Source organism: Sapajus apella, unplaced genomic scaffold, assembly GCF_009761245.1.
Source record: "Sapajus apella isolate SASKATOON/1434 unplaced genomic scaffold, GSC_monkey_1.0 scaffold55, whole genome shotgun sequence".
In the NCBI taxonomy this organism is placed as follows: domain Eukaryota; kingdom Metazoa; phylum Chordata; class Mammalia; order Primates; family Cebidae; genus Sapajus; species Sapajus apella.
Genome location: NW_022436995.1, coordinates 14,113,893 through 14,141,414, shown reverse-complemented (window position 1 = coordinate 14,141,414; position 27,522 = coordinate 14,113,893). Strand labels below are relative to the sequence as shown.

The 27,522-nt window shown below is 38.0% G+C and overlaps 1 protein-coding gene across 1 annotated transcript in view; it reads right to left on the bottom strand.

Annotated features, from left to right (window-relative positions):
• Positions 1–25,154, bottom strand: part of REC114 (REC114 meiotic recombination protein) — a 103,068-nt gene extending 77,914 nt beyond the window's left edge. The window contains exons 1-2 of the mRNA XM_032244775.1: positions 24,994–25,154; positions 2,960–3,049 (exon numbers count right to left, since the gene is read on the bottom strand). Of these exons, the coding sequence (XP_032100666.1) occupies positions 2,960–3,049; positions 24,994–25,152 (249 nt within the window). The 5' untranslated portion in view covers positions 25,153–25,154. The remainder of the gene's footprint in view (positions 1–2,959; positions 3,050–24,993) is intronic.
• Positions 25,155–27,522: the final 2,368 nt, after the last annotated feature.

Sequence of the window (27,522 nt, the reverse complement as noted above, 5' to 3'; positions counted from 1 at the left end):
TACCGATAACATGGAACAACACGGATGAATTTTAAATTATGCTAAATGGAAGACGCCTGACTCAAAAGACTGCAGATCATATGATTCCATTACATGAATTCTAGAAAAGGCAAAACTACAGTGAGGTAATGTATATGTTAATTAGCTAGATTTAGTCATTCTACAATGTATATATACTTCAAAATAATGGTGTACATAGTAAATATATACAATTTTATCTGTCAATATATAAATAAAAATTGTAAAAAATAAAAGGCAAAACTAGAGTGACAGCAGATCAATGACGGCTAGATGCTGAGGGTAGGCAGAGAAGGCTGACTACAAAGATGCACAAGGAAACTGGTTTAATCGAAATGCTCTGCATTATGATTGTGGTGATGGTTACATGACTATATACATTTATCAGAACACATCAAATTGAACACTTAAAAGTCAGAATTTTATGTAAATCATACATAAATAAAAGTGATTTTTTAAAAATAATTTTTAAAAAGATTTTTAAAAAATATTACAATATTTAAGTTATATATGTATAGTCATGTGTCACTTAACAATGGGGATACGTTCTAAGAAATGTGTCATGAGGTGATCTTGTCATTATGTGACTATCATACAGTGCACTTACACAAACCTCAATGGGACAGCCTACTATACACCTAGGCCATGTAGGATGCCCCATTGCTCCTAGGTTACAAACCTGTACAGCATGTTACGGTACTGAACACTGTAGGCAACTGCAACGCTAACACTATGCTAGGTGTTTGTATGTCTAAGCATATCTAAGCATAGAAAAGGTAAAGTAAAAATTATACCTGTATAGGGCACTTACCATGAATGGAGCCTGCAAGGTAAAAACTGCCCTGGGTAAGTCTGCGAGTGAATATGGTGGCCGAGGACATTACTGTACACTACTACAGACTTTATAAACACTGTACACTCAGGCTTCAATAAATTTATTTTAAAATTTATCTTTCTTTAATCACAAATTAACCTTAGCTTACTACAACATTTTCACTTTATAAACTTTTAAAATTTTTACAAAACATTTGGACTGTTTTATAATACAGGTATTGATCGACTTACGGCCTATGCAACTTACGACAATTCGACTTTACGACCACAATCGCTAGCCATGACTGCTTCGCGTCTGGCAGGGCAAACGTTGCCCAGCTGGGCGTACGACAGTGCAGACCAGCTTCTGGCAGCACTACCATCTCCGCATGCATATAGCCTACTCAACTTACGACCAAATTGTGTTACGACCGGTCTGTCGGAACCAGTCGTGGTCGTAAGTCGAGTACTAGCTGTAACTTAAAACATATACAATAATTTTTTTTCTATTTTTACATTTTTTAAGTTGTCGTACTTCTAAAACTTTTTGTTAAAAACTAAGACACAAACATGCGCATTAGTCTATGCATACATAGGGCCAGTATCATTAAGATGTCACAGGTCACAGGAATTTTTCAGCCCCCTTATAATCTAATGGGATCACTATCATATCTGTGGTCCTTTCTTGACTAATAAGCTGTGAGGCAACATGCACCAAATTGCAGTTACCCTTACATTTCTCAGTAGTGGGTATCTTGGAATTTGATAAACTGGGTTTTGTGACTACAGTGCAAAAATCCTTCTATGTGTGATACAAAGAAATTTCTATCCGTTTGTTCACAATAGTTACCACTGGGACAAAAAGATAGAGCAGAGACAAAGTATGAGGTGGTCTCCTGTGCCTGAGGAAGCCAAAATGCATTAACGTCACCATTCAGCAAAGACCCCTGATTTTGACAGGGAGAACCAGCTGTGCACTAGGTATCCTTCAAGTCTACCATTTGCAGTACTCATTAGCAGCTGAAGAAACCTTATCTCTTGCAACTGATGCAGACCCTGACAGTAGCAGATAAAGCAAATTAACACAACTCATGCTGCAGTTTTAAAAGTCATCAGGAACACAAAGATGACTTTGCAAGTCATCTCACATTCAATGAGAAGGTTATATTTCATTTAAGTGGAAAGATGAATCATCACGATATACACATGTGAGATCCTACCATATTATGATAGAATATGTAAGAGATCCAACAAAAAGTAATATTTTTTAAATGTATGACCTATTTGTTTATTGCTGTTTTTCCCCACTAGAATCATATCCCATAATGAAAGGGATTTTTGTCTTCACTGTTCACTGCTATATCCCTAGCATCCCCTAAAATGCCTAGCATATACTAATTACTCAATATTTATTAATTATGCCCATGCAGATATTCAGTAAATATATGTTGTACGAATTTAGGTCAATGTAGATACCATTCACAGCTAAATGATATAATAACCTTCCATTATATGTTCCTTTCTTGTAACAATTTGATTGGAAGTTACTAATTGTTTTGTTTCTTTTTTCATTTGGTTTCTATGTACCAAATAAAACCTAACTTTCAAGCAAGTTGATTCTTATTTTCTTTACATATTTCTTCATTCCAAAATTTCCTAAAACGTATATGTATTCAGAATAAAGAACACATGCATATTTATAAAATTAGAGTTTTATGGAAGACTCTATCAGTCAATAATACTATCTTTTTGTATTCTTTAGTTATTTCTGCACATCTATCCCTCTGTATATACTGTTTTCCCTATCTGGAAAACTCCCCACACTTGTCTCTGTTAACCTAGCCTATCTTAATTCAGTCTCCCTTAACTACAGAATTCTTTATCATACTAGTTAATTTCAATCTTTTGATCCACTCTGACTCCCAACAAAATCCTAAACCCCTTAAGTGCCAGCAATATTCAGTATGTTTCTATATTTTCCACTGTTATTGCACATTTGATAAACGTTTAATGTGTTGACCTTGATGAATTTCAGTGAGACTAAAGAACCTTGAGAATACAAAAATTCATGTAAAGCTAAGAAGACAAACATATATTTCCATATTAAACTATTAAGCATAAAACCTACCAGTAGTGTCTGTCCTTGGAAAATGAAGAAATGACCTGATATAACTATGGTGAGAACAAGATGCCCAGATTCTTCATTGGAATCAAAAACCTTGAAAACGAGAAAGAGAAAAATATGTAAAAGATGATACATTTCTATAACAACTGATAAACGTATAATAGTGATACCAAGGTATTTTCTCATACCAAGGTAGATCTTTCTACCCTGAGCATTCTCTTTCCTTTTCCATGTATTTAAACTGTAACCCTTTCCTTACAGCTTCAAATTTCTCCCATATATAGGCTAACAGCCAGACTTAAAAAAAATAAATTTAAAAGCCAATATTTTGAAACAGAAAGAATATCAGATTAAGAATCATGAGATGTGGGTCCTGAGTCAACCACTTTTTAGTTACATTTTAATAAATCATTCATTCTCTGAAGCCTCAGTATTCTTCCTGTAAAATGGAGATAGTGCATTAAAGAGTTGCTGTAAGATTTCATAGTCCCAATTTCTTCAGCCACGTAATTCATTTTTTTTTTTTTGAGACAGAGTTTCGCTCTTGTTGCCCAGGCTGGAGTGCAATGGTGCAATCTCGGCTCACAGCAACCTTTGCCTCGTGGGTTCAAGCTATTTTTTTCTGCCTCAGCCTCCCGAGTAGCTTGGATTACAGGCATGCGCCACCATGCCCAGCTAAATTTTGTATTTTTAGAAGAGACGGGGTTACACCATATTGGTCAGGCTGCTCTCAAACTCCTGACCTCAAGTGATCCGCCTGCCTTGGCCTCCCGAAGTGCTGTGATTACAGGTATAAGGCACCACACCTGGCCATCGATTTTTTATAATCCCTTAACACCTGGTGCTTTCCTTTGGATGAGCTCTAGTTTGTCAGTGTCACTCTTAAAATATGGTGCCATAAACTTACTGTAATCCTCTTGGTATAGTCTAATTATCTCCTATTACTTGCAATAGTGTTGCCTATAATCACATTAACCTTTTGAGGGGTAGTACCACTGAACAGTTTGACCTTAAATCAGTATAACCTCCTGAAACTTTATTACCTATGTTGGTAAATCATACTTCCCTTTATTCATCTTGAACCTAAACATAACACCTTAGATTAGCCCTATTATATTTTAGCTTGTTAGATTTGATCTATAATTCCAACCTGTTGAGATGTAGTGAGGAACCAAAGCAATTAAATCAAAATGTCAGGGAGGACATAACTGATGGATACATTAGAGTGGGATTTGGGTCTTAAGTGACTATACAATATAGGTGGCTTCCATATTCTTAATAAACACTGTAAACATCCTTATAGAAATGACAAGATAAATTACAGACTCATCTTAACACTCAAAGTTCCAAATAAGGTTTTATATGGTTACTACATTCTACTGAGAAATAATGCTCTTATAGTTCCACATGTGGGGTTTGGAGTTTTGGCGCTATATTTAAATTCAAGATTTCCTACTGTGTTTTCTCTAATCATTTCAAACTCCAAACTTAAAAAGAGAGTAACATTTTGGATGTCAAAGCAAATACGATAAGCCCTGCACTAATTCCTTCAGTGGTTGTATTTCTCCCTCTTTCCCAATGTTTGGAATTTGGTCAATGGCACAACACTCTTCCCATCACAGTTTGAATGAATTATCCTGTGTGTTTCATGACTACTGCAAACCAGAAGCATAGCTAGGAGTCAAGTACAGCTTTTACAACTAGAGTCTGGTCAACAAATTCTTTGGAAGGCAATATGTTAACACGATAATTTAATGTTTTAAGAAATGTAACGTATATATTAAAAAGCATCCAAAATATAAATGCACAGCTCAATGAATGATGACAAAGCTAACACATCACCACCCAGGTGAATAACTTGAACATTAGCAGATTTCCAGAAGGTCCTCTAGTGCTTGCTGTCTTCCAATCACTATCTGCTTCTTCCTCCCTTAAAAAATTCTCCATCCTGACTTATAATACTATAGTTTAGTTTTCATTATATGAGTGGAATCATAAAGAATGATTTTACATTTGGCTTCATCAATGTCATTGCATGTTCATTCGCTTTCATTATTCTTGAATATATTACATGATGATACCATCATTTCTTTTTCTTTTTTATTTGCTGATGGGTCCTTTTTCCAGTTTAGGTTCACTACAAATAATACTGTTATGAACATTCTTACCTATGTCTAATGTTGGATAGAAACAGTCAAAGATTTCGATTCTTCCCAAATTATTTTATAATTTTTTTTAAGATATGGCCAACAACTTCCAGGAGAGCCCCAGTTTAGATTACTCTCTTGCCTCCCAAAATGTTACATTTAATCACTTAATCAACGTCTCCATGTAAAGGTCTAATAGTTATCTCAAAATTAACAGTCCCTAACTTGAACTCCTAACCTTCTCATTACAAGTACCTACCCTGTGCTAGGCTGTTAATAGATATTTGACTCCACAATTTTTTCACCTCAGAAAATAACCTTTTTCTTTTTCAGGTTTCAATATGCAACACTGAAAAAAATAATTCTATCCTTCCATTTCCTTGGCTAAACCATGGAATAATTCTTGACTCCTCTTCTTTTCTCACACCTATATCCAATCCATTGGCAAATCCTTCATGTTTGTCTTCAAAACAGCCATAATTCAACTACCACTTACATATCTTGTCAAAATTATCATCATTCTCTCCAGTTGGATTATTATAATAATCTCCTAACTGGCTTTTCCATTTCTGTTCTTGCTTCCCTTCTCCAGCACAGAATTTATTCTCAATACAATTGCCAGAGTGATCCTTTAAAAAATAAGTCGGATCATGTCACTTCCAGCTTACAGCCCTGCAATAGCTCTCTGTCTCATTCAGAAGCTCCTGCAATGCACTCCATGGTCTAGGCCTCCACTGCCTCTCTGCTCTTGTCCTCTAGCATCCACCCGCTGTGCACTTTGATCAGCCACACTGGCCTCCTTCCTGTTCCTTCAACCCACTAGGCACACTGATTATTATAAACCTCAGGGCTTTTACAATTGCTGTTCTATCTGAAATTCTCTACTCTTAGATATCCACATGACTCACTCCTTCATCTTCAAATCTTGGCTTAAATATTATCTTTTCAGGTAAGACTTTTCCTAACCATCCTACTGAAAACCCATGTCGCCTAAACCACACTACTACTTTTCCCTTCTCCAGCTTTATTTTTATCCATAGCTCTTACCACTTTTGTTACTTTATATTTACTTGTTACCAGTCTTCCCTGAGCAGAATTTAAGCTCCATGAAGACAGATTTTTTTTTTCCCCTATTTTGGACAGCGTTATATTCAAATGCCTAGGATAGTACCTGGCACATGATTGGCACCCAATATTTTGTTGGATGGTTAAGTAAATACGAACTTTTAAATGAAAAATTTTCAAAGAAAATAAAGATTTTTCAGAAGGAATTTGTCACCAGCAGATCTGAACTGAAAGAACTGTTAAAGGAAGTCCTTCAGGGAGAAGGAAAATGATACCAGATAAAAACCAAGATCTCCAAAGGAATGAAGAGCACTGGAAATAGTAATTACATGGGCAAACACATAAAAAATTTTATCTAAATATCATTAGAAGATAATTGATAAATGGGATTACATTGATAAACAAGATTAAATTAATCCAAAAGGAGGCAGGATCAAAATTAAAAGGGAACGAAGAACAGATGGGAAAATTATAAAACAAATAGCAAGACAACAGACTTAAACCCAATCCTATCAATTATCACATTAAATGTAAATAGTTTAAACACCTCAATTAAAAGTAGAGGTTGTCAGATTGGATAAAAAGACTAAACAAGCTATATGCTGCCTACAAGAAATGCACTTTAAATATAAAAACAAAAGGATAGAAAAAATATATACCAAACTAATGCTAGTCAAAAGAAAGCTGGAGTGAGGCCAGGTACAATGACTCACTCCTACAATCTCAGCTCTTTAAGAGTCTAAGGCTTGCCTAAGGCCAGGAATTTGAGACCAGCCTGGGCAACATAGCAAGACTCAATCTCTACAAAATAATTTAAAATTAGCCAGGCATGGTGATGCACACCTGTAGTCCCAGCTGCTTGGGAGACTGAGGCAGAAGGATTGCTTGAGCACAGGAGTTTGAGGCTGCTGTAAGCTATGATTGCACCACTGCACTCTGCACACTCCACCCAGAGGCCTGGGTAACACAGTGAGACCCTTTCACTAAAAAAATAAAAAATAAAAGCTAATATCGAAAGATTATAAAGGAGGTCATTTCAAATGATAAAAGGGTCAATTAATCAAGAAAGATAATCATCCCAAACATGTATGCCTCCAATACAGAGCTTAAAAATACAGGAAGCAATAAGTGATAGAACTGTAAGGGGAAATAGACAAGTTCACAATTACAGTCAGATTTTAATACCCCTCTCTCCGTAACTGATAGAACAAGTGCATAGCAAATCAGCAAGTATATAGTAGACTTAAACAACTCTGTCAACCAAGGTGATTGATCGACATTTATAGAACACTCCAACACCAACACAAAACACCTTCTTCTCAAGTATACACAGAGCATTCACGAAGACAGACTATATTCTGAGCCACAGAACAAGTTCTGGTTAATTTAAAAGAATGCTATCTGAACACAGGAGAATTAAATTAGAAATTAATAACAGAAAGGTCTCTGAGAAAAATCCCCCAAATATTCTGAAACTAAATAACACACTTCTAAATAACCCATGGATAAATAAGAAATTAAAAGAGAAATCAAAAGCATGGTAAACTTAAAGTAATTCACCATGTTAATGTATTAAAAATGAAAAACCATATGATCATCTCAATATGAGAGAATGTAGAAAAGGCATTTGACAAAATCCAACATCAATTCCTGATTTTAAAACTCAGCAAACCAGGAATAGAAGTAACTTCTTCAAGCTGATAAAGGGCACCTAAAAAAAAAAAAAAAAAAAAAAAAAAAACCACTACAATTAACTTCATACTGAAAGCTTTCTTCCTAAGATAAGAAACAAAACAAGAGGTCCACTCTCACCACTTCTATATAACACTGTTACCAGAAGTTCTGACCACTGTAATCAGACAGAAAAAAGAATGAAAAAGCACCCAGATTGGAAAGAAAGAAGTAAAACTCTCTTTATTCACAGACAACATGATCATCTATGTAGACAATCCAACTGATTTTACTAGAACAAATAAGTGAATTTTAGAAAGGTTTCAGAATAGAAGATCAATAAATAAAAACCAATTGTATTTACATACACTAATGAAGAACTGGAACCTGAAATTCTAAAAGCATCAAAATTTACAACATCAAAAATACAAAATACTAAGGAATAAATATGACAAGTGAAAGACTAGCACGTTGAAACTTGAAAGATATTTAAGAACACTTAAATATATGAAGAGAAATATTTTGTTCAGATAGGATGATTTATTATTAAAATGCTGTAGTAGGCAGAATAATGGTCCCGCCAAAGATGTCTATGTCCTAATACCCAGAACCTGTAATATGTTATCTTACAAAGCAAAGAGATTTTGCATATGTGATTAGGTTAAAGAACCTGAGCTGGGGAGATAACCCTGAATTATCTAGGTGGACCTATTGTAATCAGAAGCATCCTTATAAGGGAAAGAGGGAGGCAGAGTGAGTCAGAAGGAGATATGACTCCTGGCACTGAGGATGGAAAGTGGGTAACAAACTAAGGAATGCAGGCAACCTCTGTGTTAGAGGGAAGGCAAAAAAAAAAAAAAAAAAAAGGATTCTTGAGCCTCCTGAAGGAACGCAGTCCTCCCGATGCCTTGATTTTAGCCCAATAAACCCATTTCAAATTCCTGACCTCCAGAATTATAAGCTAATATGTTTGTGTTGTTTTAAGCCATTAAGTTTATAGTAGTTTGTGACAGCAGCAATAAGAAATTAGTACAGATGCTATTTCTCCAAGTTAATCTATCTAATCCCAATCAAAATTCCAATTTTTTGAAGAAATGCAAGAGTCCAAAGAGACTACACATGCCAAGCATTTAAGTCAGTGAGTTAACAACAGTAAAGTACCCACTATGCGCTGATCCGTCTTATAATTTGGAGAAGAAAAAAGGCATAGAAAGTCTCAGAACTTGAACTTCATTCATTCATTTCTTCATTCAACAACTATATGATTGCACTATCACCGAACAAAACACAGATCCTCATCATAATGGAGCAAGCATGGAATGGTGACACAGAGCAAGGGTACAGACAATAAACTACAAATATAATTAGTGACATACCAAGGGTGGGATGCTGGGAGCAGTACTGCAGATGCTGGTAATAAAGAAATCCTTGGTCTGTAGAGAATTTATAAACAATTAAAAAGCTGACTAAAATCAGTTAATTATCACCTTGTGCCAGTAATTCTAATCAATGTCAGTGATAAAAATACTTCTTCCTGAAAAAATTATTTTGTTGGTCGAAGTTCCAAATTACTGCAGCTACTGCTGAATTTAAATAACATATGCAAGCTTCAAATTATCAGATTATTTACTGTTTATTCTTAAATTGTCTACATATAAGTTCACCGGGAAAATTTCCAGTTACAGCTAACCACCATTCATGCAAACCTAGCCACATACATTTGTTTCAAAAGTACTTCACCATACTTTGTTAAACCTGAAGGCTGCTTAACATGAAGTTATTTTCAGCCCTTTCTTAGGATGCTGTTGGCTTCTCCATCCCTGTGTTACTACATTCTTGTGCATTTAAATGATAAATTCAAAATAAAGCAGATAGCGCAGTGATTGCAAAGACCAAGAAACAGAGTTTGAGGCACTCCAATTCTGTCATTTTACGGGACCTTTTGGTACTTGTGTATAAAATTTAAAACAATGAAATATAATGTAAATAGCAAGATGTAACTTTTTTATTTAATAAGTGCAAATTTTAGTTCACATTCAAAATATTCTACTAAATTTGAACAACATCTTTAACATTGAAATTTATTCTCTTTGTTTCAAAACTAAAAAACATTAAAAGGGGATAAAACATACCAGTAATTTTATTAATAGTTGCATAAATTGTACCTTTTGGAAATGCTTAGCTTTACTTAAAAAAAAACTTCACTTGTTAGTGACCAATTACATAAAATATCAGTCTGTAACTGCAGAATCCAAGTTAAAACAATTAACTAGATATAAAAACAATTGGCTAAATAGTTGAGGATTTTTTCCTGCCTTATACTGTATCATTCTTATTTATTTGGCATAATTATTATAACAAAGCTCAATAAAAGAAAATGTTCACTGCATAATAAATATTTTTCATTTAACTTAATGATTGTTTCTGAAAATAATTTCATCACTCAGAGGAAGAAGATGTTAAAAAATAATCGTTCTAGATGTCAGTTGTTCTAGGCACATCACCAAACATAGTAAATAAAAAAAATTATCTGGTATACGAGATAATGCTAAGAACTAGGGAAGAAATAGACCAGAGTAAGTGGAATCAGAGTGCAAAGAGAGGACACAGGTGTTACAATATAGAGAGGTTAGGATAGGTACTGAGAAGGTGAGGCTTCAGCAAAGACCAAAGGTATGAAAGTTAACCAGATACCTGTGGGAAGGGAATTCCAGGCTTACGATTTTTCAGATGTCTGTTGCAATCCCTCATCCAAAAAGATCTATATAGTGTGCTCATACAGTTAGAAAATATCCAATTTAAGAACTTCCAAGGGGTTCAGGAAAAAATGGTAGCTTCGTTGCATCCCTGAAGTTTTCTCTTTCCAAATCCAATCCAAATACCAATTACCTTTCCTTAAGCAATTATTAAGACCAGCATCTGGCTGGAGACGGTGGCTCATACCTGTAAGCCCAGCACTTTGGGAGGCCGAAGCAGGTGGATTACCTGAGGTCAGGAGTTCAAGACCAGTCTGGTCAAAATGGTGAAACCCTGTCCCTACTAAAAACACAAAAATTAGCCAGACATGGTGGTGAGTGCCAGTAATCTCAGCTACTTGAAAGGCTGAGGCAAGAGAATCTCTTGAATCTGGGAGGCAGAAAGCGGAGGTTGCAGTAGGCCAAGATCACACCACTGCACTCCAGACTGCGTGACACAGCAAGACTCCATCTCCAAAAAAAAAGACCAGCATCCAGGAGAGCCAGAAGGGTGGACTGGGACTGAGGTCTCAGGATCCACATAAAAAGAGTTAGTAGAATGTCTTCCCTCTGCAGGAGAAAGGAGATCCTAAGCAGGGAGTCCTGGGGCAAAGACAACGCTACAGTTCTTGTGAGCCTAGTCCATAGAAACCGTGGACCCCAAGGTGCCTAGTCCATAGAAACTGGTGGACCCCAAGAAGATGGGCAAACCAGACTGTGTTCTGAAGTTCCTTGTGGTCTCTCAGAAAGGAGTTGGACAATTCAAATGAGTCCTTCCTACTTCTCTACAGGAGGCCCACAGCACTGTTACTTCTGCATCTCCCAACACTCACCACTTGAGTGTCCACTCTTGGAGATGAGACCCAGGAGCGAAAAAAGCCGTAAGTTAGATAAAGGAAAATAACTACATACCCTATGGGTTAAAGCAATGAAGAACAACAGGAAACCCAAAACACAAGGCTCCTGATGGAACAAACTGCTAGAGGAGACTGACAACAGCTTGAACCAAATAATAATAACTATAATAATCATAAATATATATTTCTATTCTATATTTCTTATTAAATATTAGAATAATTATTCACACAAGGAAAATCTTGAAGCTAAAACTATGCTTTATGATTATAAAAATTCAATAGCTAATTGAAGAATCGACACTACTGAGACCAAATTAATAGCTTAAAAGAGCAAGCAGGAGCAAAATGGAGCAAAGCTAAGATAAAGAAATCACGTGAAACAATGTAAGATACGTGGAGCAAAGATTCAGGTCCAGGAGAAAAAATGTTAGTGAGAGGGACTAAAGTAGAGGGAGGAAAAAAAGACTGAAAAAAGGCACTGATGAAACAAATAATAGAATGAAATATTCTACAACTGCAGAAAGATGTGAGACTGGAGACAGAAAGGGTTTAAGTTCCAGGCATTAATGGGGATGGGGTTTAAAAAAAAATCAACTAGACACGTCCTGATTAAATTCCTGAATTCCAAGGATAGAGGAAGATCTTAAAAGCTTCTAGTTAAAAACAAAAACATCCTCCTTCAACACTGAAGGAGTCTAAGGAACCAACTCTTTTTCTTTTTCTGTCACCCAGGCTGGAGTGCAGCCGTGCAATCTTGGCTCACTGAAACCTCTGCTTTGTGGGTTCAAGCGATTCTCCTTCCTCAGCCTCCCGAGTAGCTGGGACGACAGGCATGCGCCACCACACCCAGCTAAGTTTTGTATTTTTAGCAGAGATGGGGTTTCACTATGTTGGCCAGGCTGGTCTCAAATTCCTGACCTCAATTGGTGTGCCCGCCTCGGCCTCCCAAAGTGCTAGGATTACAGGCATAAGCCACAGCACCCAGCCTAACTTATTTTTTAAAGTGGTTAATGAAGAGAAAGAATCAAGAATTTATCCTACCCCTGCTATAAAAACCAACCACTGGGTAACCTCTTATAGATATGGGGATGTTTTTCTTTACAGAAAGATTCCAGATAATACATAAAGAAAATATAAGAAAATCCAACCTGAATTTGACGAAGCCTCTAGATTCAGTGACCAGTTCACAAGAAATACAGAGCACAAAGGATCACATTAAACTGCACCACAGAGACAGCAGTAGGCAAAATCCCAACTAAGAAACTCTGTAAAATAACCTGATTTCTTAAACCACAAGGAAGAGAGAGAGGTGAGGTCAGTGAAACATGGTGAGGAAACCTAAAAATTAAAAGATACACCAATAAATCACAATTTTGGGCCATGCTTAAAAGAATTATGACACTTATAAGACTACTTGAAATTTGAACACCACTTGATAATATTAAGGAATTGTTAATTTTAGGGTATTATGGTTATGTTTTTTAAAAATCCTTTTTCTTTTAGAGATACGAAGTGAAATAATCATGGATGAAATGATATGTCTGGGATTTGCTTCAAAATAACATGATGAGCAGGAAGTGAATAGGGTATAGATGAAACTAGCCTAGCTGTGAGTTGGAAATTCTTAAAGCTAGATGATGCATACATGTATTACTATATTATTCTGTCTACCTTTGATTATGCTTGAATGCCTTAGAATAAAAATTGTTAGAGGCTTTCATGTTATTTGTTGACTGGGTAGAATCAAGGTTAAGAAAAGCATTCAGCTTACTACAAAGGACAATGATACTGTATTTAGGCTTTGAATATAACGTCCTAATTCTACAGAGACATTCCAATATCATAACATCTAACATAATCCAGATATCTGAGGAAAAAATTGCTTATTTCTGGCCCTTGGGAAATACCTTTAATGAACAATAACTTTATGATTCTGGCATGTTCACATTAACACAATATGGAAAACTTAAAAATGTTGGCCACGCATGGTGGCTCATGCCTGTAATCCCAGCACTTTGAGAGGCCAAGGCAGGTGGGTCACCTGAGGTTGGAAGTTCAAGACTATCCTGGTCAAGATGTTGAAACCCCATCTCTACTAAAAATACAAAAATTAGCCAGGCACAGTGGCAGGGCACCTATAATCCCAGCTACTCAGGAGGCTGAGGCAGGAGAATCGCTTGAACCCAGGCGGCACAAGTTGCAGTGAACTGAGATTGTACCACTGCACTCAAGACTGAGCGACAGAGTGAGACTCTGTCTCGAAAAGAACAAAAAGAAAAATGTTATCTCTAATGACCAAGTTATAACAGAAGATATTAATGTTAAGGGGTCACAGAGAACATATATAAAGTTTACATCTTCTCTTCATCCCAATTGCCAATCTAAATGTAGCTTAACATTGACATCAATCTGACATCCGTCTATTGCAGTATTTTGCCATCAACACAGCAGCACACACTGAAATTTATTTGGAACCTCCCTATTACAAGCTTATAGATCAGTTAAATAACAATAGCACAGCTTATATACTGGTTAAACAGAGAATATTCTCAAAATTTACATGCATGTGTTAGTACAAGTCTGTACTCTAAGACAAATCTAAAATGAAGTAGAAAAAAGTCAAGAGTATGAAAATACAGAAAAGTAGTTCAAAAGTACTTACCCTAAATTATATCTACGTGAAAGGTGAAAACAGTATTGTTATTCAGATTGTGATGAATTAAGTTATGTCCTAGATTAAGAGTTTTGTTTTCTGCTTTTAAGACCCCTCAGAAAGTGTCACAGCTTTATATATTGGCCCAAGTTGCTATTTTATGCACTATAAAACATGAAAAATGTGCAAAATTGCTAAGGCTATCAACTGCCTTCCCACTGACTCTTGGTAGCAAAAGAGTCTCATAAATTATTTCAACAAACTTGTAGAGTATATTATGCTAATAAAAGTGGTCCTGCTACATACCAATTACCAAACAATAAAATTCAGCATTTTTTGATTCACAGAAATACAAAGTTTTAACTATAATAATAAAAATACAAAAGCAATAACATGCAGATCTTTCTACCACGAAAAAAATACACTCACAAATTTTTTCTTTTACAATATACAAAAATTATCTCATGTATCAAAGCATAAGATCTAATTCCCCTACTTTTACCACATCCCTAATAAGATTACTGATCTTGAAATTATCCAGTCCTTTTAAACCCAGGTACTAGAATTAACTTGATCACTTCTATCAGTAGCCATAAATAGACTGTATTCACTCAGAACACTTTCCATGCAACAGAAGAATAAGTTCCTTATGTCTTTGAAATTACCAGTCAAGGCCACTCTGGTTATTTCTACAACAAATACTCCCACGACATTTCTCCAACATGTTTAAAATATCCTTTAACATTTCCCAGTCTACTAAATCCCATATAAATCACTATACCAGAAAGTGGTACTTCCCATTATCAAACCTATCCTAGATCTCTGCAACTCTCACACTCACCTTTGCTATCTTCATAGGCATGCTCGTCTATTTATTCACAAAGCCCACTTAAGTTCATAACAGTTCCAATATTCAAATTATATTTCTAAATTTGAGTTAAGGAAACACCTTACTTTATTTCGCAGATACAGTGCTGTCATTCTTGAAGTCAAAAACACCCTATATTCAAATCAGCAGGTACTTGAGCTTAATTGGCTCTTTCAGTAGAGATGCTTTAACCATCTTTAAACAGAGCCTTGCATAGTATCTAGCACATACAGGTAATAGGTAGAGAATAAATCCTAAAAATGAATGAATTTTAATACTCTTGGGCCTCATTCTAAACTGTAACTTCTTAGATTCCTTAAGCCACTAAGCTGGCCAGGTGTGGTGGCTCATACCTATAATCCCAGTACTTTGGGAGGCTTAGGTAGGCGGATCACCTGCGGTCAGCAGTTTGAGACCAGCCTGACCAACCTGGTGAAACCCTGTCTTTACTAAAGATAAAAAAATTAGCTGAGCGTGGTGGCACGTGCCTGTAATCCCAGCTACTCAGGAGGCTGAGGCAGGAGAATCGCTTGAACCCGGGAGGCAGAAGTTGCAGTGAGCCGAGATCATGCTACTGCACTCCAGCTTGGGCAATATGAGCAAAACTCTGTCTCAAAAAATAAAATAAGACAAAACAAAACACAAAACACCATTAAGCTGAAAAAATCTTCAGTTATTTGTCCAAATAAATTCTACCTTAAATCATGTTTCATAAACAAGCCATAGCCTCTATGAAAACTAAGTCTGTTACACAATAAAATTAAGATTTTGCTTACTGAAGAAAGAGAACAAAGACTGGTCTCAAGTTGGAAATATGTAATTTTAAACTAATGCTTTGGAACAAGTAATGATTTTGTCATAGAAAAAAAAAATGTTAGAACATCAGTTATAAGGTTCTTCCTCAAAAGCCCATGCAATCTACAATGGACATGACATATAATTCAATTAAACATAACCACAAGTATAAAAAAATTCTTTGTCAGGTGCAGTATGCTGCATAAATTAACAACCCCCAAAAGCAAAGGTTTATTTCTCACTTAAACTACCTATTCACTCTTCTTCTGTCTGTCTTCACACTCAACGTCACACCGCCTATGTTTTCACTGTGTAGGATGTAGGCTAACAGAGAAGCCAATATCTGCAACACTGGCAAAGAAAAAGACTAAGATGAATCATGCTCTGGCTCTTAAAGCTTCTGCTGAGGACATTTGGTTCTGCTCACGTTTCATCGGCCAAAACCAGTCATATAACACACTGAACTTCAAGAGGCCAGGAATATACGATCTAAGCATATTTGGTGAACAACACTAATGACTACTACTTTATAAAAGACAGTATCTGGAATTACAGCTAGGATCAAATCCCAGCTTTGCCATTTGGAAGCATATTTAATTAGGGCCAGGTGTGGTGCCTCACGCCTATAATCACAGCACTTTGGGAGGCCGAGGTGGATGGATCATGTGAGGTCAGGAGTTCAAGACCAGCCTGGACAACATGGTAAAACCCCACCTCCACTAAAAAATAACAAAAATTGGCCAGGCACGGTGGCTCATGCCTGTAATTCCAGCACTTTGGGAGGCTGAAGTGGGTGGATCATGAGGTCAGGTGTTCAAGACCAGCCTGACCAACCTGGTGAAACCCCAATTCTACTAAAACTACAAAAATTAGCTGGGCATGGTGGTGCGCACCTGTAATCCCAGCTACTCAGGCGGCTGAGGCAGGAGAATCACTTGAACCTGGGAGGCAGAAGTTGCAGTGAGCCAAGACTGTGCCACTGTACTCCAGCCTGGGCAACAAAGCAAAACTCCATCTCAAAAAATATATATATACAAAAATTAGCCGGGCGGCAGTGGCGGGCAACTGTAATCCCAGCTACTTAGGAGGCTGAGGCAGGAGAATCACTTGAGCTTAAGGAGAAGTATTTCATACCTCCTGCATGAAATAACTAAAAAACTGAACAAATCAAAAGAAGCAACAGTTCTCAAATCAATAGGTATTAGGTAATAAAGGATGTAATTCCTAAGAAATAACAGAAAATGAAGCAGGTGAGCCCTTACCACTGCCCCAGGTTACTTCTTGGAGTGAGTTTCCAGGTCAGAGTACAAGGATGATAAACCCAGACAGAGCCTGGTGAGCTCTGAGAGTTGAGAAGTTGAAGCTTCAAGTCCTAGGAGGTCAGTGCAGCTAGAGTTTGCAGGACAGAACACCAGAGAGAGGCTGGTACAAAGAGAGAACTCCAGACACTTGTAGAACCTCCTCCTCTGCTTCAGCTGAGTACTGATCAACATATTTATGTGTAAGGAAACTGCCAGAGGGCGGGGAAAGGACCACCTGAAAGGATTTAAGGGAATAATCCCCAGAGCTCATATAGGCTAGGGGACAGTGCCTGTTCTTAGTAGAGAAAACAATTTACATTGAGTAGAATACTCTGAAGAGCTTTGCCTCAGAAGTGGGAAAAATTAGCCCTGGTCCAAACCACTCTGGTCCCAGCTGACAAAGCTTAAAAGCAAGACTTGAAAGTCAAATTGCTTCCAAGTAACTTACCTGGAAAAAAAGCTCAGAAATATTTACAGAAATACAAAAATACCCTGTACCCAACAAAGTAAAATTCACAACATTAGGCCTGCAATAAAAAAGTATCAAGCATACAAAGAAGAACTATCTTACTATTTAAAAAAATAACCTTCTTGGGGTTTTACTGAATCTTAAATTTTCCTTAAGAACAAATAAAAAACTGTTATTTTTGTCATTTTTATCCTGTGTGTTGACCTAAAAATTTGTCATCCACATAATTGAATTGCTACACACTATATGAAATATTAACACTTTTAGGCAAACAGCATACAGCTTAGAAGCACAGACTTTAGAGACAGGAAAACGAGGGTCTAAATTCTTTCTTTTCAACTTATCTTTGTGTTCCTGGGAAAGCCACTGAACCTGAGTTTCAGTTCACTTATCTGTAAAATGGGTATAATAACATTTGTTTCATAGGGCTCCTGTAAAAAATATACCAAAGTAAACAATAAATAATAGCTATCATTTAAGAATTATTATATTATCATAAGCAAAGTTACCACACCATATATTCAAACATTTACTGAGCACCTATCATATACTTGGTATTATGCAGACACTAAGAATACAAAAGAAAAAAGAACACTGTTAAGAAGATCCAAAGTATATTTAATGTTAAATCCACATTTAAAAGTTCATTTCAAGTACAAACTTCACATTCTATTTCTTTATTTTTATTTTATTTATTTTTTGAGGCGGAGTCTCACTCTGTCACCAGGCTAGAGTACAGTGGTGCAATCTTGGCTCACAGCAACCTCTGCCTCCTGGGTTCAAGTGATTCTCCTGCCTCGGCCTCCTGAGTAGTTGGGACTACAGGTCCGTGCCACCACACCCAGCTAATTTTTGTATTTTTAGTAACAATGGGGTTTCACCATGTTGGCCAGGATGGTCTCCATCTCCTGACTTCATGATCTGCCTGCCTCAGCCTCCCAAAAGTGCTGGGATTACAGACGTGAGCCACCGTGCCGGGCCTCACATTCCATTTCTTAATTTCTAAGTAGGGCAATTATTTTAAGTTCCTCCTATAAAAATTAAAGGATGATTTTTTTTCCCCTTTGAAAGGAAAAAAAAATCTAAGAAGTTGTCAGGTTCAGCCAATTAGGGCATGTCTGAGAAATCCTTGGAATCTGAAAAACATGGTAAAACTTTAATTTAAAAGCAACCTGCAATTAACATCACCTTTCAAATTAGTCTACTTATTAGTAGACTAAATTATATTCAGACATAAAATACATTAAATGGACCAATCTTTTATTATATCTTTTCAGAAAGGCTGAGCCAACAGATGTAAGGAACTAACATTTGCTCATTCCACTTAAATGACGATAGATGGCTTAAATATTAACCCTATTAATAAAACATTTCCATAGGCATTATGAATTTGATTGCCTTATCTCATAACTCTACAAATTCATTTTATCAAATTTACTATATGGCTGTCATTTCATTCAAGATCTTCTAAACCCCTGCCTCTCAAAGTGTGGTCCTTGAACCAACAGCATCTGAGTCACCTTCGAGCTTGTTAGAACTAGAATCTCACTCCTCATACCAGACCTATTCTGTCTGAGTCAGAATTTGCATTTTTAATTAAATCCCCAGATTATTTCTATGCATATTAAAGTCTGGGTAGCATAGCTCTAAACCACCGGGTTTTCGGTGTGCCTGTGTGTGTGTATTACAAAGTTCATTTGCTTCCAAATTGTGTTTATCTCTAGATAGTGTATTTTAACAAGATTAATTCAATTCAAAGAAGTAAATCAAATCAATATACATAATGAAGTATATTAGTCTATAAAATAAATTAGATATTTTATATCTAATATTCTTTTTGTCTCAGAATTTATCTTCCTTCTCAACTGGGACTTCGAGTGTGAGGAGTCTTGTACTATTCATTTTTTCTCTTGAGTTGACAATTTTGTCTCAGCATATAGGGCCATTGTGATGAATGTTTTCTCTGTAATTAAACAATACAGAGAACAGTACCAGGAGAATGAATTATCCCATAATCAGAAAAAATGAAAGAACTCAAAATAGGTTCAACCAAGGTTGAATTCGAAAGTTCCCTAAAGAAAAAACAACTAGAATGACTCTATCCTCCACAATAATATATTTTTATGCTTTACCTAACCTCTTTTTTTACTGCAGGTACCACATATGTTTAAAATAAAAAATTCACATGAGACTTAGAGAGTACAGTTCTTTAGATGGCTCATCTTTTATTATTATTATTGCACAATAGTCCCAGTGCCCATAAAATAGAACAAATCTTGTTTTCTCTTTCGTTTTTTCCAAAAAAGAAAAAGACAGACCTAGGCTGAAACTGATCACAGCGGGTAGGATAGTTCGGCACAGATTCAAAGGAAGGTACAAATGTTCAGTTTTCAAAAGCACTGCAAAAGTCAGCCTCATCTCTTGTCACTGTAGCTGTGGCTTTATGCCAAACATTTGAAAACTGTTAAAAGCACTGTTCCTTATAAGCAATTATGAAGAGTTTTGCAAAGAGAAGTAAAAAAAAAACAAAAAAAACAAAAAAAAAAACTGTAATAACAATCAACTCCTTAGAATGGCCAAATGTCCTGGCCTCTGGGTTACAGGATAAGAATTTAAGAATTATTCAGCTGCACCCAACACAGATGCCTTAGGAGAAAGGGTTTAAAGAATGTTATGAGAAGGTATCAAGGAACCCATCGAGCAGTCTCAGAAATTAAATATGTCATCAAACATTCCCAGCATTTTATAAGCTCCAATTACAGATCAGTCATCCTTGTATTTAACTCTTTCTTCACCTCATTTTGTATTTCAGCCTACATAATTTCTTAGGACACAGGGTTTCAAAACAGTACAACTAGGAGTTTAATGCCTTTTTTATGATCCTAGATATATTGATTTCAATCTTTAAGGAGTGCCCCTGGCTCTAATATTCTAGAATGTGGTGAATAATTCATGTGCCCTTTCTCTAATCACATTCACAGCCAAGCCTCTTGGAAGAACTGTCCGTGCACATTGGCTCCACTTCCTCACCTATCAGCCATTCTTTAGCCCACACTTATCTGGCTTCCACTCCCTTCACTCTACTTCAGTTTCTCTTAGTAAAGACCATTAAGGACGTTCATGCTGCTAAACTGAATAGATAACACTTAGTCATCGTGTTTCTCCATTTTGCAGCATTATTCAGCAAAGTCAATCAACCACTCTTTCCCCTGGAAATAACTCTCTTTAGCACTGATAAATCTTCATTCTCTTGGGTGCTTCTCAACTCTCTGTCCCTGGTCAGTCTTTTTATTGATTGATTGATTGATTGATTGAGGTAGTCTCACTCTGCTGCCCAGGCTGGAGTGCAGTAGCACGGTCTTGGCTCACTGCAACCTCCGTCTCCTGTGTTCAAGGGATTCTCCTGCCTCATCCTCCAGGGTAGCCTCGAGTTTCACCACGTTGGCCAGGCTGGTCTCAAACTCCTGACCTCAAGTGATCCACCTGTCTCAGCCTCCCAAAGTGCTGGGATTACAGGTGTGAGCTACTGCGCCAGGCCTCTTGTCAATATTCTTCTACCTTACTTACAAATGTTAGATTACCTTTGAGTTTGTTCCTGAATCCCATCTAATCCCGACTATAAATATCATCTTTACGCTGATGTCTCACACTTTTACATCTCCAGCCCAGATGTTCCTTCTGAGTCTAGACCAATATACCCAACTACCTATCCAATATCTCCACTTGGATGCTTCACACATTTATTAAATTTGATACATCCAAAACTGAAGTCTTGGATCTTTCTCTCACTGTTCCTCTTCCATTGTTTCCCATTCTCTAAAACCATCTACTGAGTTGCTTCTGCTAGAAACCCAGAAGTCCTTTACTCTCGCCACTCATATACAATCAATCACCAAATCTTTTCATTTTGGTCTCCAAAATATATTCCCAATATCCCCATCTCTACTGCCATGCCCTGAGTCTAAGCCATCATCATCTCTTGCCTATAACACTGCAATAGCATTCTAAGTGATCTTTCTGAATCCCCTTATATTCCCCTCCAATTCCATCTTCACACCACAATCAGAGTGATCTTTCAAAGATGAAAATGCCTCTGTTTAAAACTGTTCAGTGACTTGTTACTGGTTTTATAATAATGTTCATAAGGCACCTGCCTACCTCTTCAGACAGGCTTATCTCAAGCTACCGTGGCCCTTGTTCTCTAAGCACCAGATTTACTAGCCTTCTCACTCTACATTACACATGCTGAGGTTTTTCAGGTATGTTGTGGCCTCTGTACATGTTGTGAGATCTTTTTTTTTTTTTTTTTTTTCGAGACAGAGTCTTGCTCTGTCACTCAGGTTGGAGTGCAGTGCCACAATCTAAGCTCAGTGCAACCTCCACCTCCCAGGTTCAAGCAGTTCTCCTGCCTCAGCCTCCTGAGTAGCTGGGACTACAGGTGTGCACTACTACACCTGGCTATTTTTGTATTTTTAGTAGAGACAGGGTTTTGTCATATTGGCCAGGCTGGTCTCAAACTCTTGACCTCAGGTGATTACAAGCATGAGCCACTGTACCCAGCTACCTGGGATCTTTATTCTCTTTAATTCTTCTCCTGCCTACTGCTGCCCAAAATACACAAACACGTCTGTGTGTGTGTGCATACGAGATGTACATGTCTGTGCATAATCCAAAATCTCAGGGTCCACATCCAATAGTGAAACCAGACCAATGGAACTGAATGACTGGCAACCTATGGTGTTAAAACATACCACTAGAACAAAATAATAATAAGAGCAAACCCTATATAATTTAACATAAATAGGCACTATTTTAGGTGATTGATATATATTAGCTTATTCAATGCTCAAAATAATCCTATGAGGTAGGTACAGGTACACCTCCCGTTACTGCACTTAGCTTTAGTGTAATTCACAGATATATTTTTTTTAATTGAAGGTTTGTGGCAACCCTACAACAATCAAGTCTCTCAAGGCCATTTTTCTAACAGCATGTTTTCATTTCATGTCTCTGTGTCACATTTTGGTAATTTTCACAATATTTCAAGCTTTTTCATTATTATTATATTTCATGGGGATCTGTGGTCAGTGATTTCCGATGTTACAATTGTAACTGTTCTGGAGTGCCACAAACCATGCCCATAGAAGATAGTGAACTTAATCAATAAATGATATGTGTATTCCGACTGCTCCATCCACCAGCCTTTGCTCTCTCTCTCTCTCTCTCTCTCTGCTTGATCCTCACTATTCTGAGACACAACAATATTGAAATCCAGCCAATTAATAACCCTACGATGGCCTCAAAGTGTTAAAGTAAAAGGAAAAATCACACATCTCATTTTAAATTAAAAGCTAAAAATGATTAAGCTTAGTGAGGAAGGCATGTTGAAAGCCAAAGATAGGTCAAAAGCTAGGCCACTTATGCCAGTTACCCAGGTTGTAAATGCAAAGGAAAAGTTCTTAAAGGAAATTAAGGATGCTATTCCAATAAACATAGGAATAATAAGTGAAACAGCCTTATTGCTGAAATGAAAAGCTGTAATGGTCTGCATAGAAGATCAAACCAGTCACAAAACATTCCCTTAAGCCAAAGTCTAATCTGACTTTTTAATGTATTCGAAACAGCCTTCTAAAAGAAGAAGATGCCATCTAGGACGTTCATAGCTAAGAGAAGTCAATGCCTGGTTTCAAAGCTTCAAAGGACAGGCTGACTCTTGCATTAGGGGCTAATGTCACTGGTGACTCTAAGTTGAAGCCAATGCTCATTTACCGTTCTGAAAGCCCTAGGGCCCACGGGACTGTGATAACTCTACTCTGCCTGTGCTCCATAAATAGAACAAAGCATGGATTAGCACATTTGTTTATAGCATGTTTACTGAATATTTTAAGTCCAGTGTTGAGACCAACTGCTCAGAAAAAGATTCCTGTCAAAATATTACTGTTCATTGACAAGGCACCTGGTCACCCAAGAACTCGGACAGAGATGCACAAAGAGATGATGTTGTTTTCATGCCTGCTAACACAACATTCATTCTGCAGCCCATGATCAAGGAATAACTGTCAACTTTCAAGTCTTATTATTTATGAAATACATTTCATAAGGCTATAGCTTCTCTGTAGATAGTGATTCCTCTGATGGATCTGGGCAGTTAATTGAAAACTTCTGAAAATGATTCACCATTCTAGATACTATTAAGAACATTTGTGATTCATGGGAGGAGGTCAACATATCAACATTAACAGGAATTTGGAAGAAGTTGATTCCAACCCTCATGGATGACTTTTGATGGGTTCAAGATTTTAGTGGAGGAAGGAACTTCAGATGCGATAGAAAGAGCAAGAAAACTAGAATTAGAAGTGAAGCCTGAAGATGAGAGTGAATTGCTATAATCTTATGATAAAACTTGAGGAGATGAGGAGTTGCTTTTTCTGGATGAGCAAAGAAAGTGATTTCTTAAGATGGAATCCACTCCTGGTGAAGATGTGGTGAACATTGCTGAAACTACAGCAAAGTATTTAGAATATCACATTAACTCAGTTGATAAAGCAGCAGCAAAATTTGAGACGATTAACTCCAATTTTGAAAGAAGTTCTACTGTGGGTAATAATGCCATTAAACAGCATTGCATGCTACAGAGCAATTTTTCCTGAAAGGAAGAGGCAATCCATGTGACAAACTGCATTGTTGCCTTATTCCAAGAAATTGCCACAGCCACCCCAACTTTGGGAAACCACCACCCTGATCAGTCAGCAGCCACCAGCATGAAGCAAGACCCAGCAGCAGCAAAAAGATGTACCTGCTGAAGGCTCAGGTGAGTGTTAGCATTTTTTAGCAATATTTAGACAAGTTAACAGACTACAGTATAGTGTAAACTTAGGTTTTATATGCACTGAGAAGCCAAAAGTTCGTGACTTGCTTTATTGCGATGGTCTGGAACCGATTCCCAATATTTCTCAGGGCCCGTACTATATTATTATCTCTATTTTAAAATAAAATAAGGTACAGAGAGGTCAAGTAACTAAAGCAAGGTAGCAGAAACTCACTGGCAAAGTGAGGATTCAGATTTAGTCCTGTGTGAGTGCTTGGTTATGGGATGACTCAGTTGTCCCTTCGGTAATTAGTTATTTGGATAAATAGTGTATCCTCCACTAAACTAAAAACATCAGTAAGGGTAGGGAGCGTTTATATCTTGCTCAATGCTCTGTCCCTAGCACCCTGAATAGTGTCTAGCATATACCTGATGCTCCATAAATACATGTTGAATATATATTTACTACTCCCTTGAATAATTATTTTGAAACTGTACAGGGTTCGTATTTCCTATCTTAGCTGTTGGCCTGTCCATTCCCCAACACGCCTGGCGTTGCTCGGTGTCCCCTCGGCATCGCTTTCGGAGCACCGGCCCGCTCTACACGCAGAGCCTCCCCTCCTCAGGACTGTGGGCACCTCAGGGACATTCCTGCCTTCGGGCCTCACCTTCCATGTGGGGGAGGGGGCTGTCCCAGCTTCCAAGCGTGGCCCAGGTGGGTCTCTGTTGTTTGAGCGTATGCAGCGGGCATACCGCTGCAGAGGCCACTCTGTCGCTTCTCCTCCTGCAAGCCCGAGGCTCAAGGGCACTTTTCCCGCCTCCGCCATGTCCGGCTTCACCACGCGCGCAGGCGGCTGGGACCTGCCAATCCGGCATCTAGCCAATCCGGCATCTAACCAATCAGGAAGCGGAGAGCCCCAAGGCCCACCCTCCGCTTCAGCGGAAGTCAATGGGCAGGTTCCGGAGATTCCCGCCGAGGGCATCTCCAGGCCCCAGGGTCTTTCTTGACCTTGGGCACTGAGTAGAGATGGTCACTTCTATGTTGAAGGGTGATTGCGACCCTTATTAGTGGAAGTTGGTGTCACGCTTGCACAGTATTCGGACCCACACCTTCCCTCAGGCAGCCCATGCCAACTTCCGCAGTTCTGACTCGGAGAAGTTTCCCAAACTGGCTGCCTCCCTGTAACCTACGCACTGGAACTAGGCGGGTAGTCGAGGCTGCCCGGACACTGGCGTTTTCCTTCCTCATAGCGGCCTTTCAGACGGCAGTGTCCCCGTTTCACCTCACACCCACCACAGCAAAGCCCCAGTGTCTCACGCCAATTGGGAAATATGGTTACTTCCTCACCATCCGTCCTGCCGCCCCCTCGACGTACCCCGCCACCCGATAGTCAATTTTTCACCGAAAGAGAGGAGCAGATGGGTGGGGGCTGTCAGCAACAAAAGATGTGCCTACATCCAACAGCAGATGCAACGAACGACATTTCTGGGTGATTTATAGTCGGCAAAGCACTTACACATCTGTGATTTCCTTTATCCTCCTAACAAACTTGTGGTGAATTAAAGAAGCAAAACAGGGATTATTATCCCCATCTAATAGATGGAGGCAAACTAAGGTCCAGTGGCCGGGTGCAGTGGCTGACGCATGTAATCCGAGCACTTTGGGAGGCCGAGGCGGGCAGATCGCCTGAGCTCAGGAGTTCAAGACCACTCTGGGCAACATGGTGAACCCCGTCTGTACTAAAATTTAAAAAAAAAAAAAAAAAAAAAAAGCCAGGCGTGGTGGCACAACGCCTGTAATCCCAGCTACTCAGTAGGCTGAAGCACAAGAATTGCTTTAGCCCTGGAGGCAGAGGTTACAGTGACCCGAGATTGCACCACTGCACTCCAGGTTGGGCTACAGAGTAAGACTCCGTCTCAATAAAATAAAATAAAATAATCCAGAGAGTAGATGTGGTTTGTCCAAGGTTACATAGCCAGTGAATGGTAAAGCCAGAGTAGAGCTGCGGACTCCACAATCTCCATGTGTCCACCTTATTTGCAAAGAATTTAGATATGCATACAATCTATGTCAAGTTAGAAGCAAAGTATACAGAGGGTAGAGGTTATACTAAGCAAATACATAAAATACAATTAAAATGCAAACAATGTTTAAAACTATGCATACCAAAGGGTATTCAATTCATAGACAATGGTTGGAGAGGTGGTAATTGATTCACTCTACAAAGTATCAAATATCTACAGCGTGCAAACAGTTATGCTAGTCACCCACAGGGACTACAGAAACTGATAAGGTGTATATCCAACCTTCTAGGACCACAGGATCTAATAAAGAAGACAAGCAAGGTGCAAATATACCCGTGACGCCTGACAGTTAATGCCACAGGAAAGATACAAACCATGTGCTCTCAGGGTTCAAATGAAATAAAAATCTTCCCAATAGGGAGAGGCAGCAGCATTTGAGTTAGGACTTGAAGGGTGAAAACAATTCCCAAGGGAAGATGGAGGAAACTTGTTCCATGTGAAGGAGAAGTTGAGGAGTAAAGTTGTGGAAATGAGGATACTGACATGACTAGCTAGAATGCCAAGTGGTTTTTTAAGGAACATGAGGCCACAAAGGTGAGTTGGGGCAAAAGAGCACTGAACAGCAGCTAAGGGATATGAGTTTTACTTGGTAGATGATGAGGAATGTGGAAAATTTGCATAGGAGAGTGGCACTTTCCTAGTGGTGGTCCAAGCAGGTTAATGTCTCAGAAGCCTATGGGACAAATTTGAATAAAAGGCAAGGGGGGGTCGGTTACTTATCTTTCCAGCAGTCCAGTAAAGCTTACCGAAGGTGTCAGATTTCAGAAATTGCTTCTGAAGGTCCGTAAATGACACAGCAGTACTGCATTTAATATAGGAATAGATGGTTAAAAACTTGGTTTGAATCCCAGGTTTGTCACTTGCCAGCTGTGTGACTTTGCTGAAGTCAGTTAACCTCTCTGTAAAATAGGGTTATTAAACAACTACTTTACAGAGTCACTGAGAAGATGAAATAAGAACATATGTGGGAAAACACTTGGTGAATTACAAAGTGGTACATATGTTGGTGCTTTCTATTTCCAGGGTTAAAGTGACTTTCTGCGGGCTCTCTACGGGCAGGAAGGATGGGAATGGGAGCCTGACATTGGGTCTCAGAGGTACTCACCTTCCAG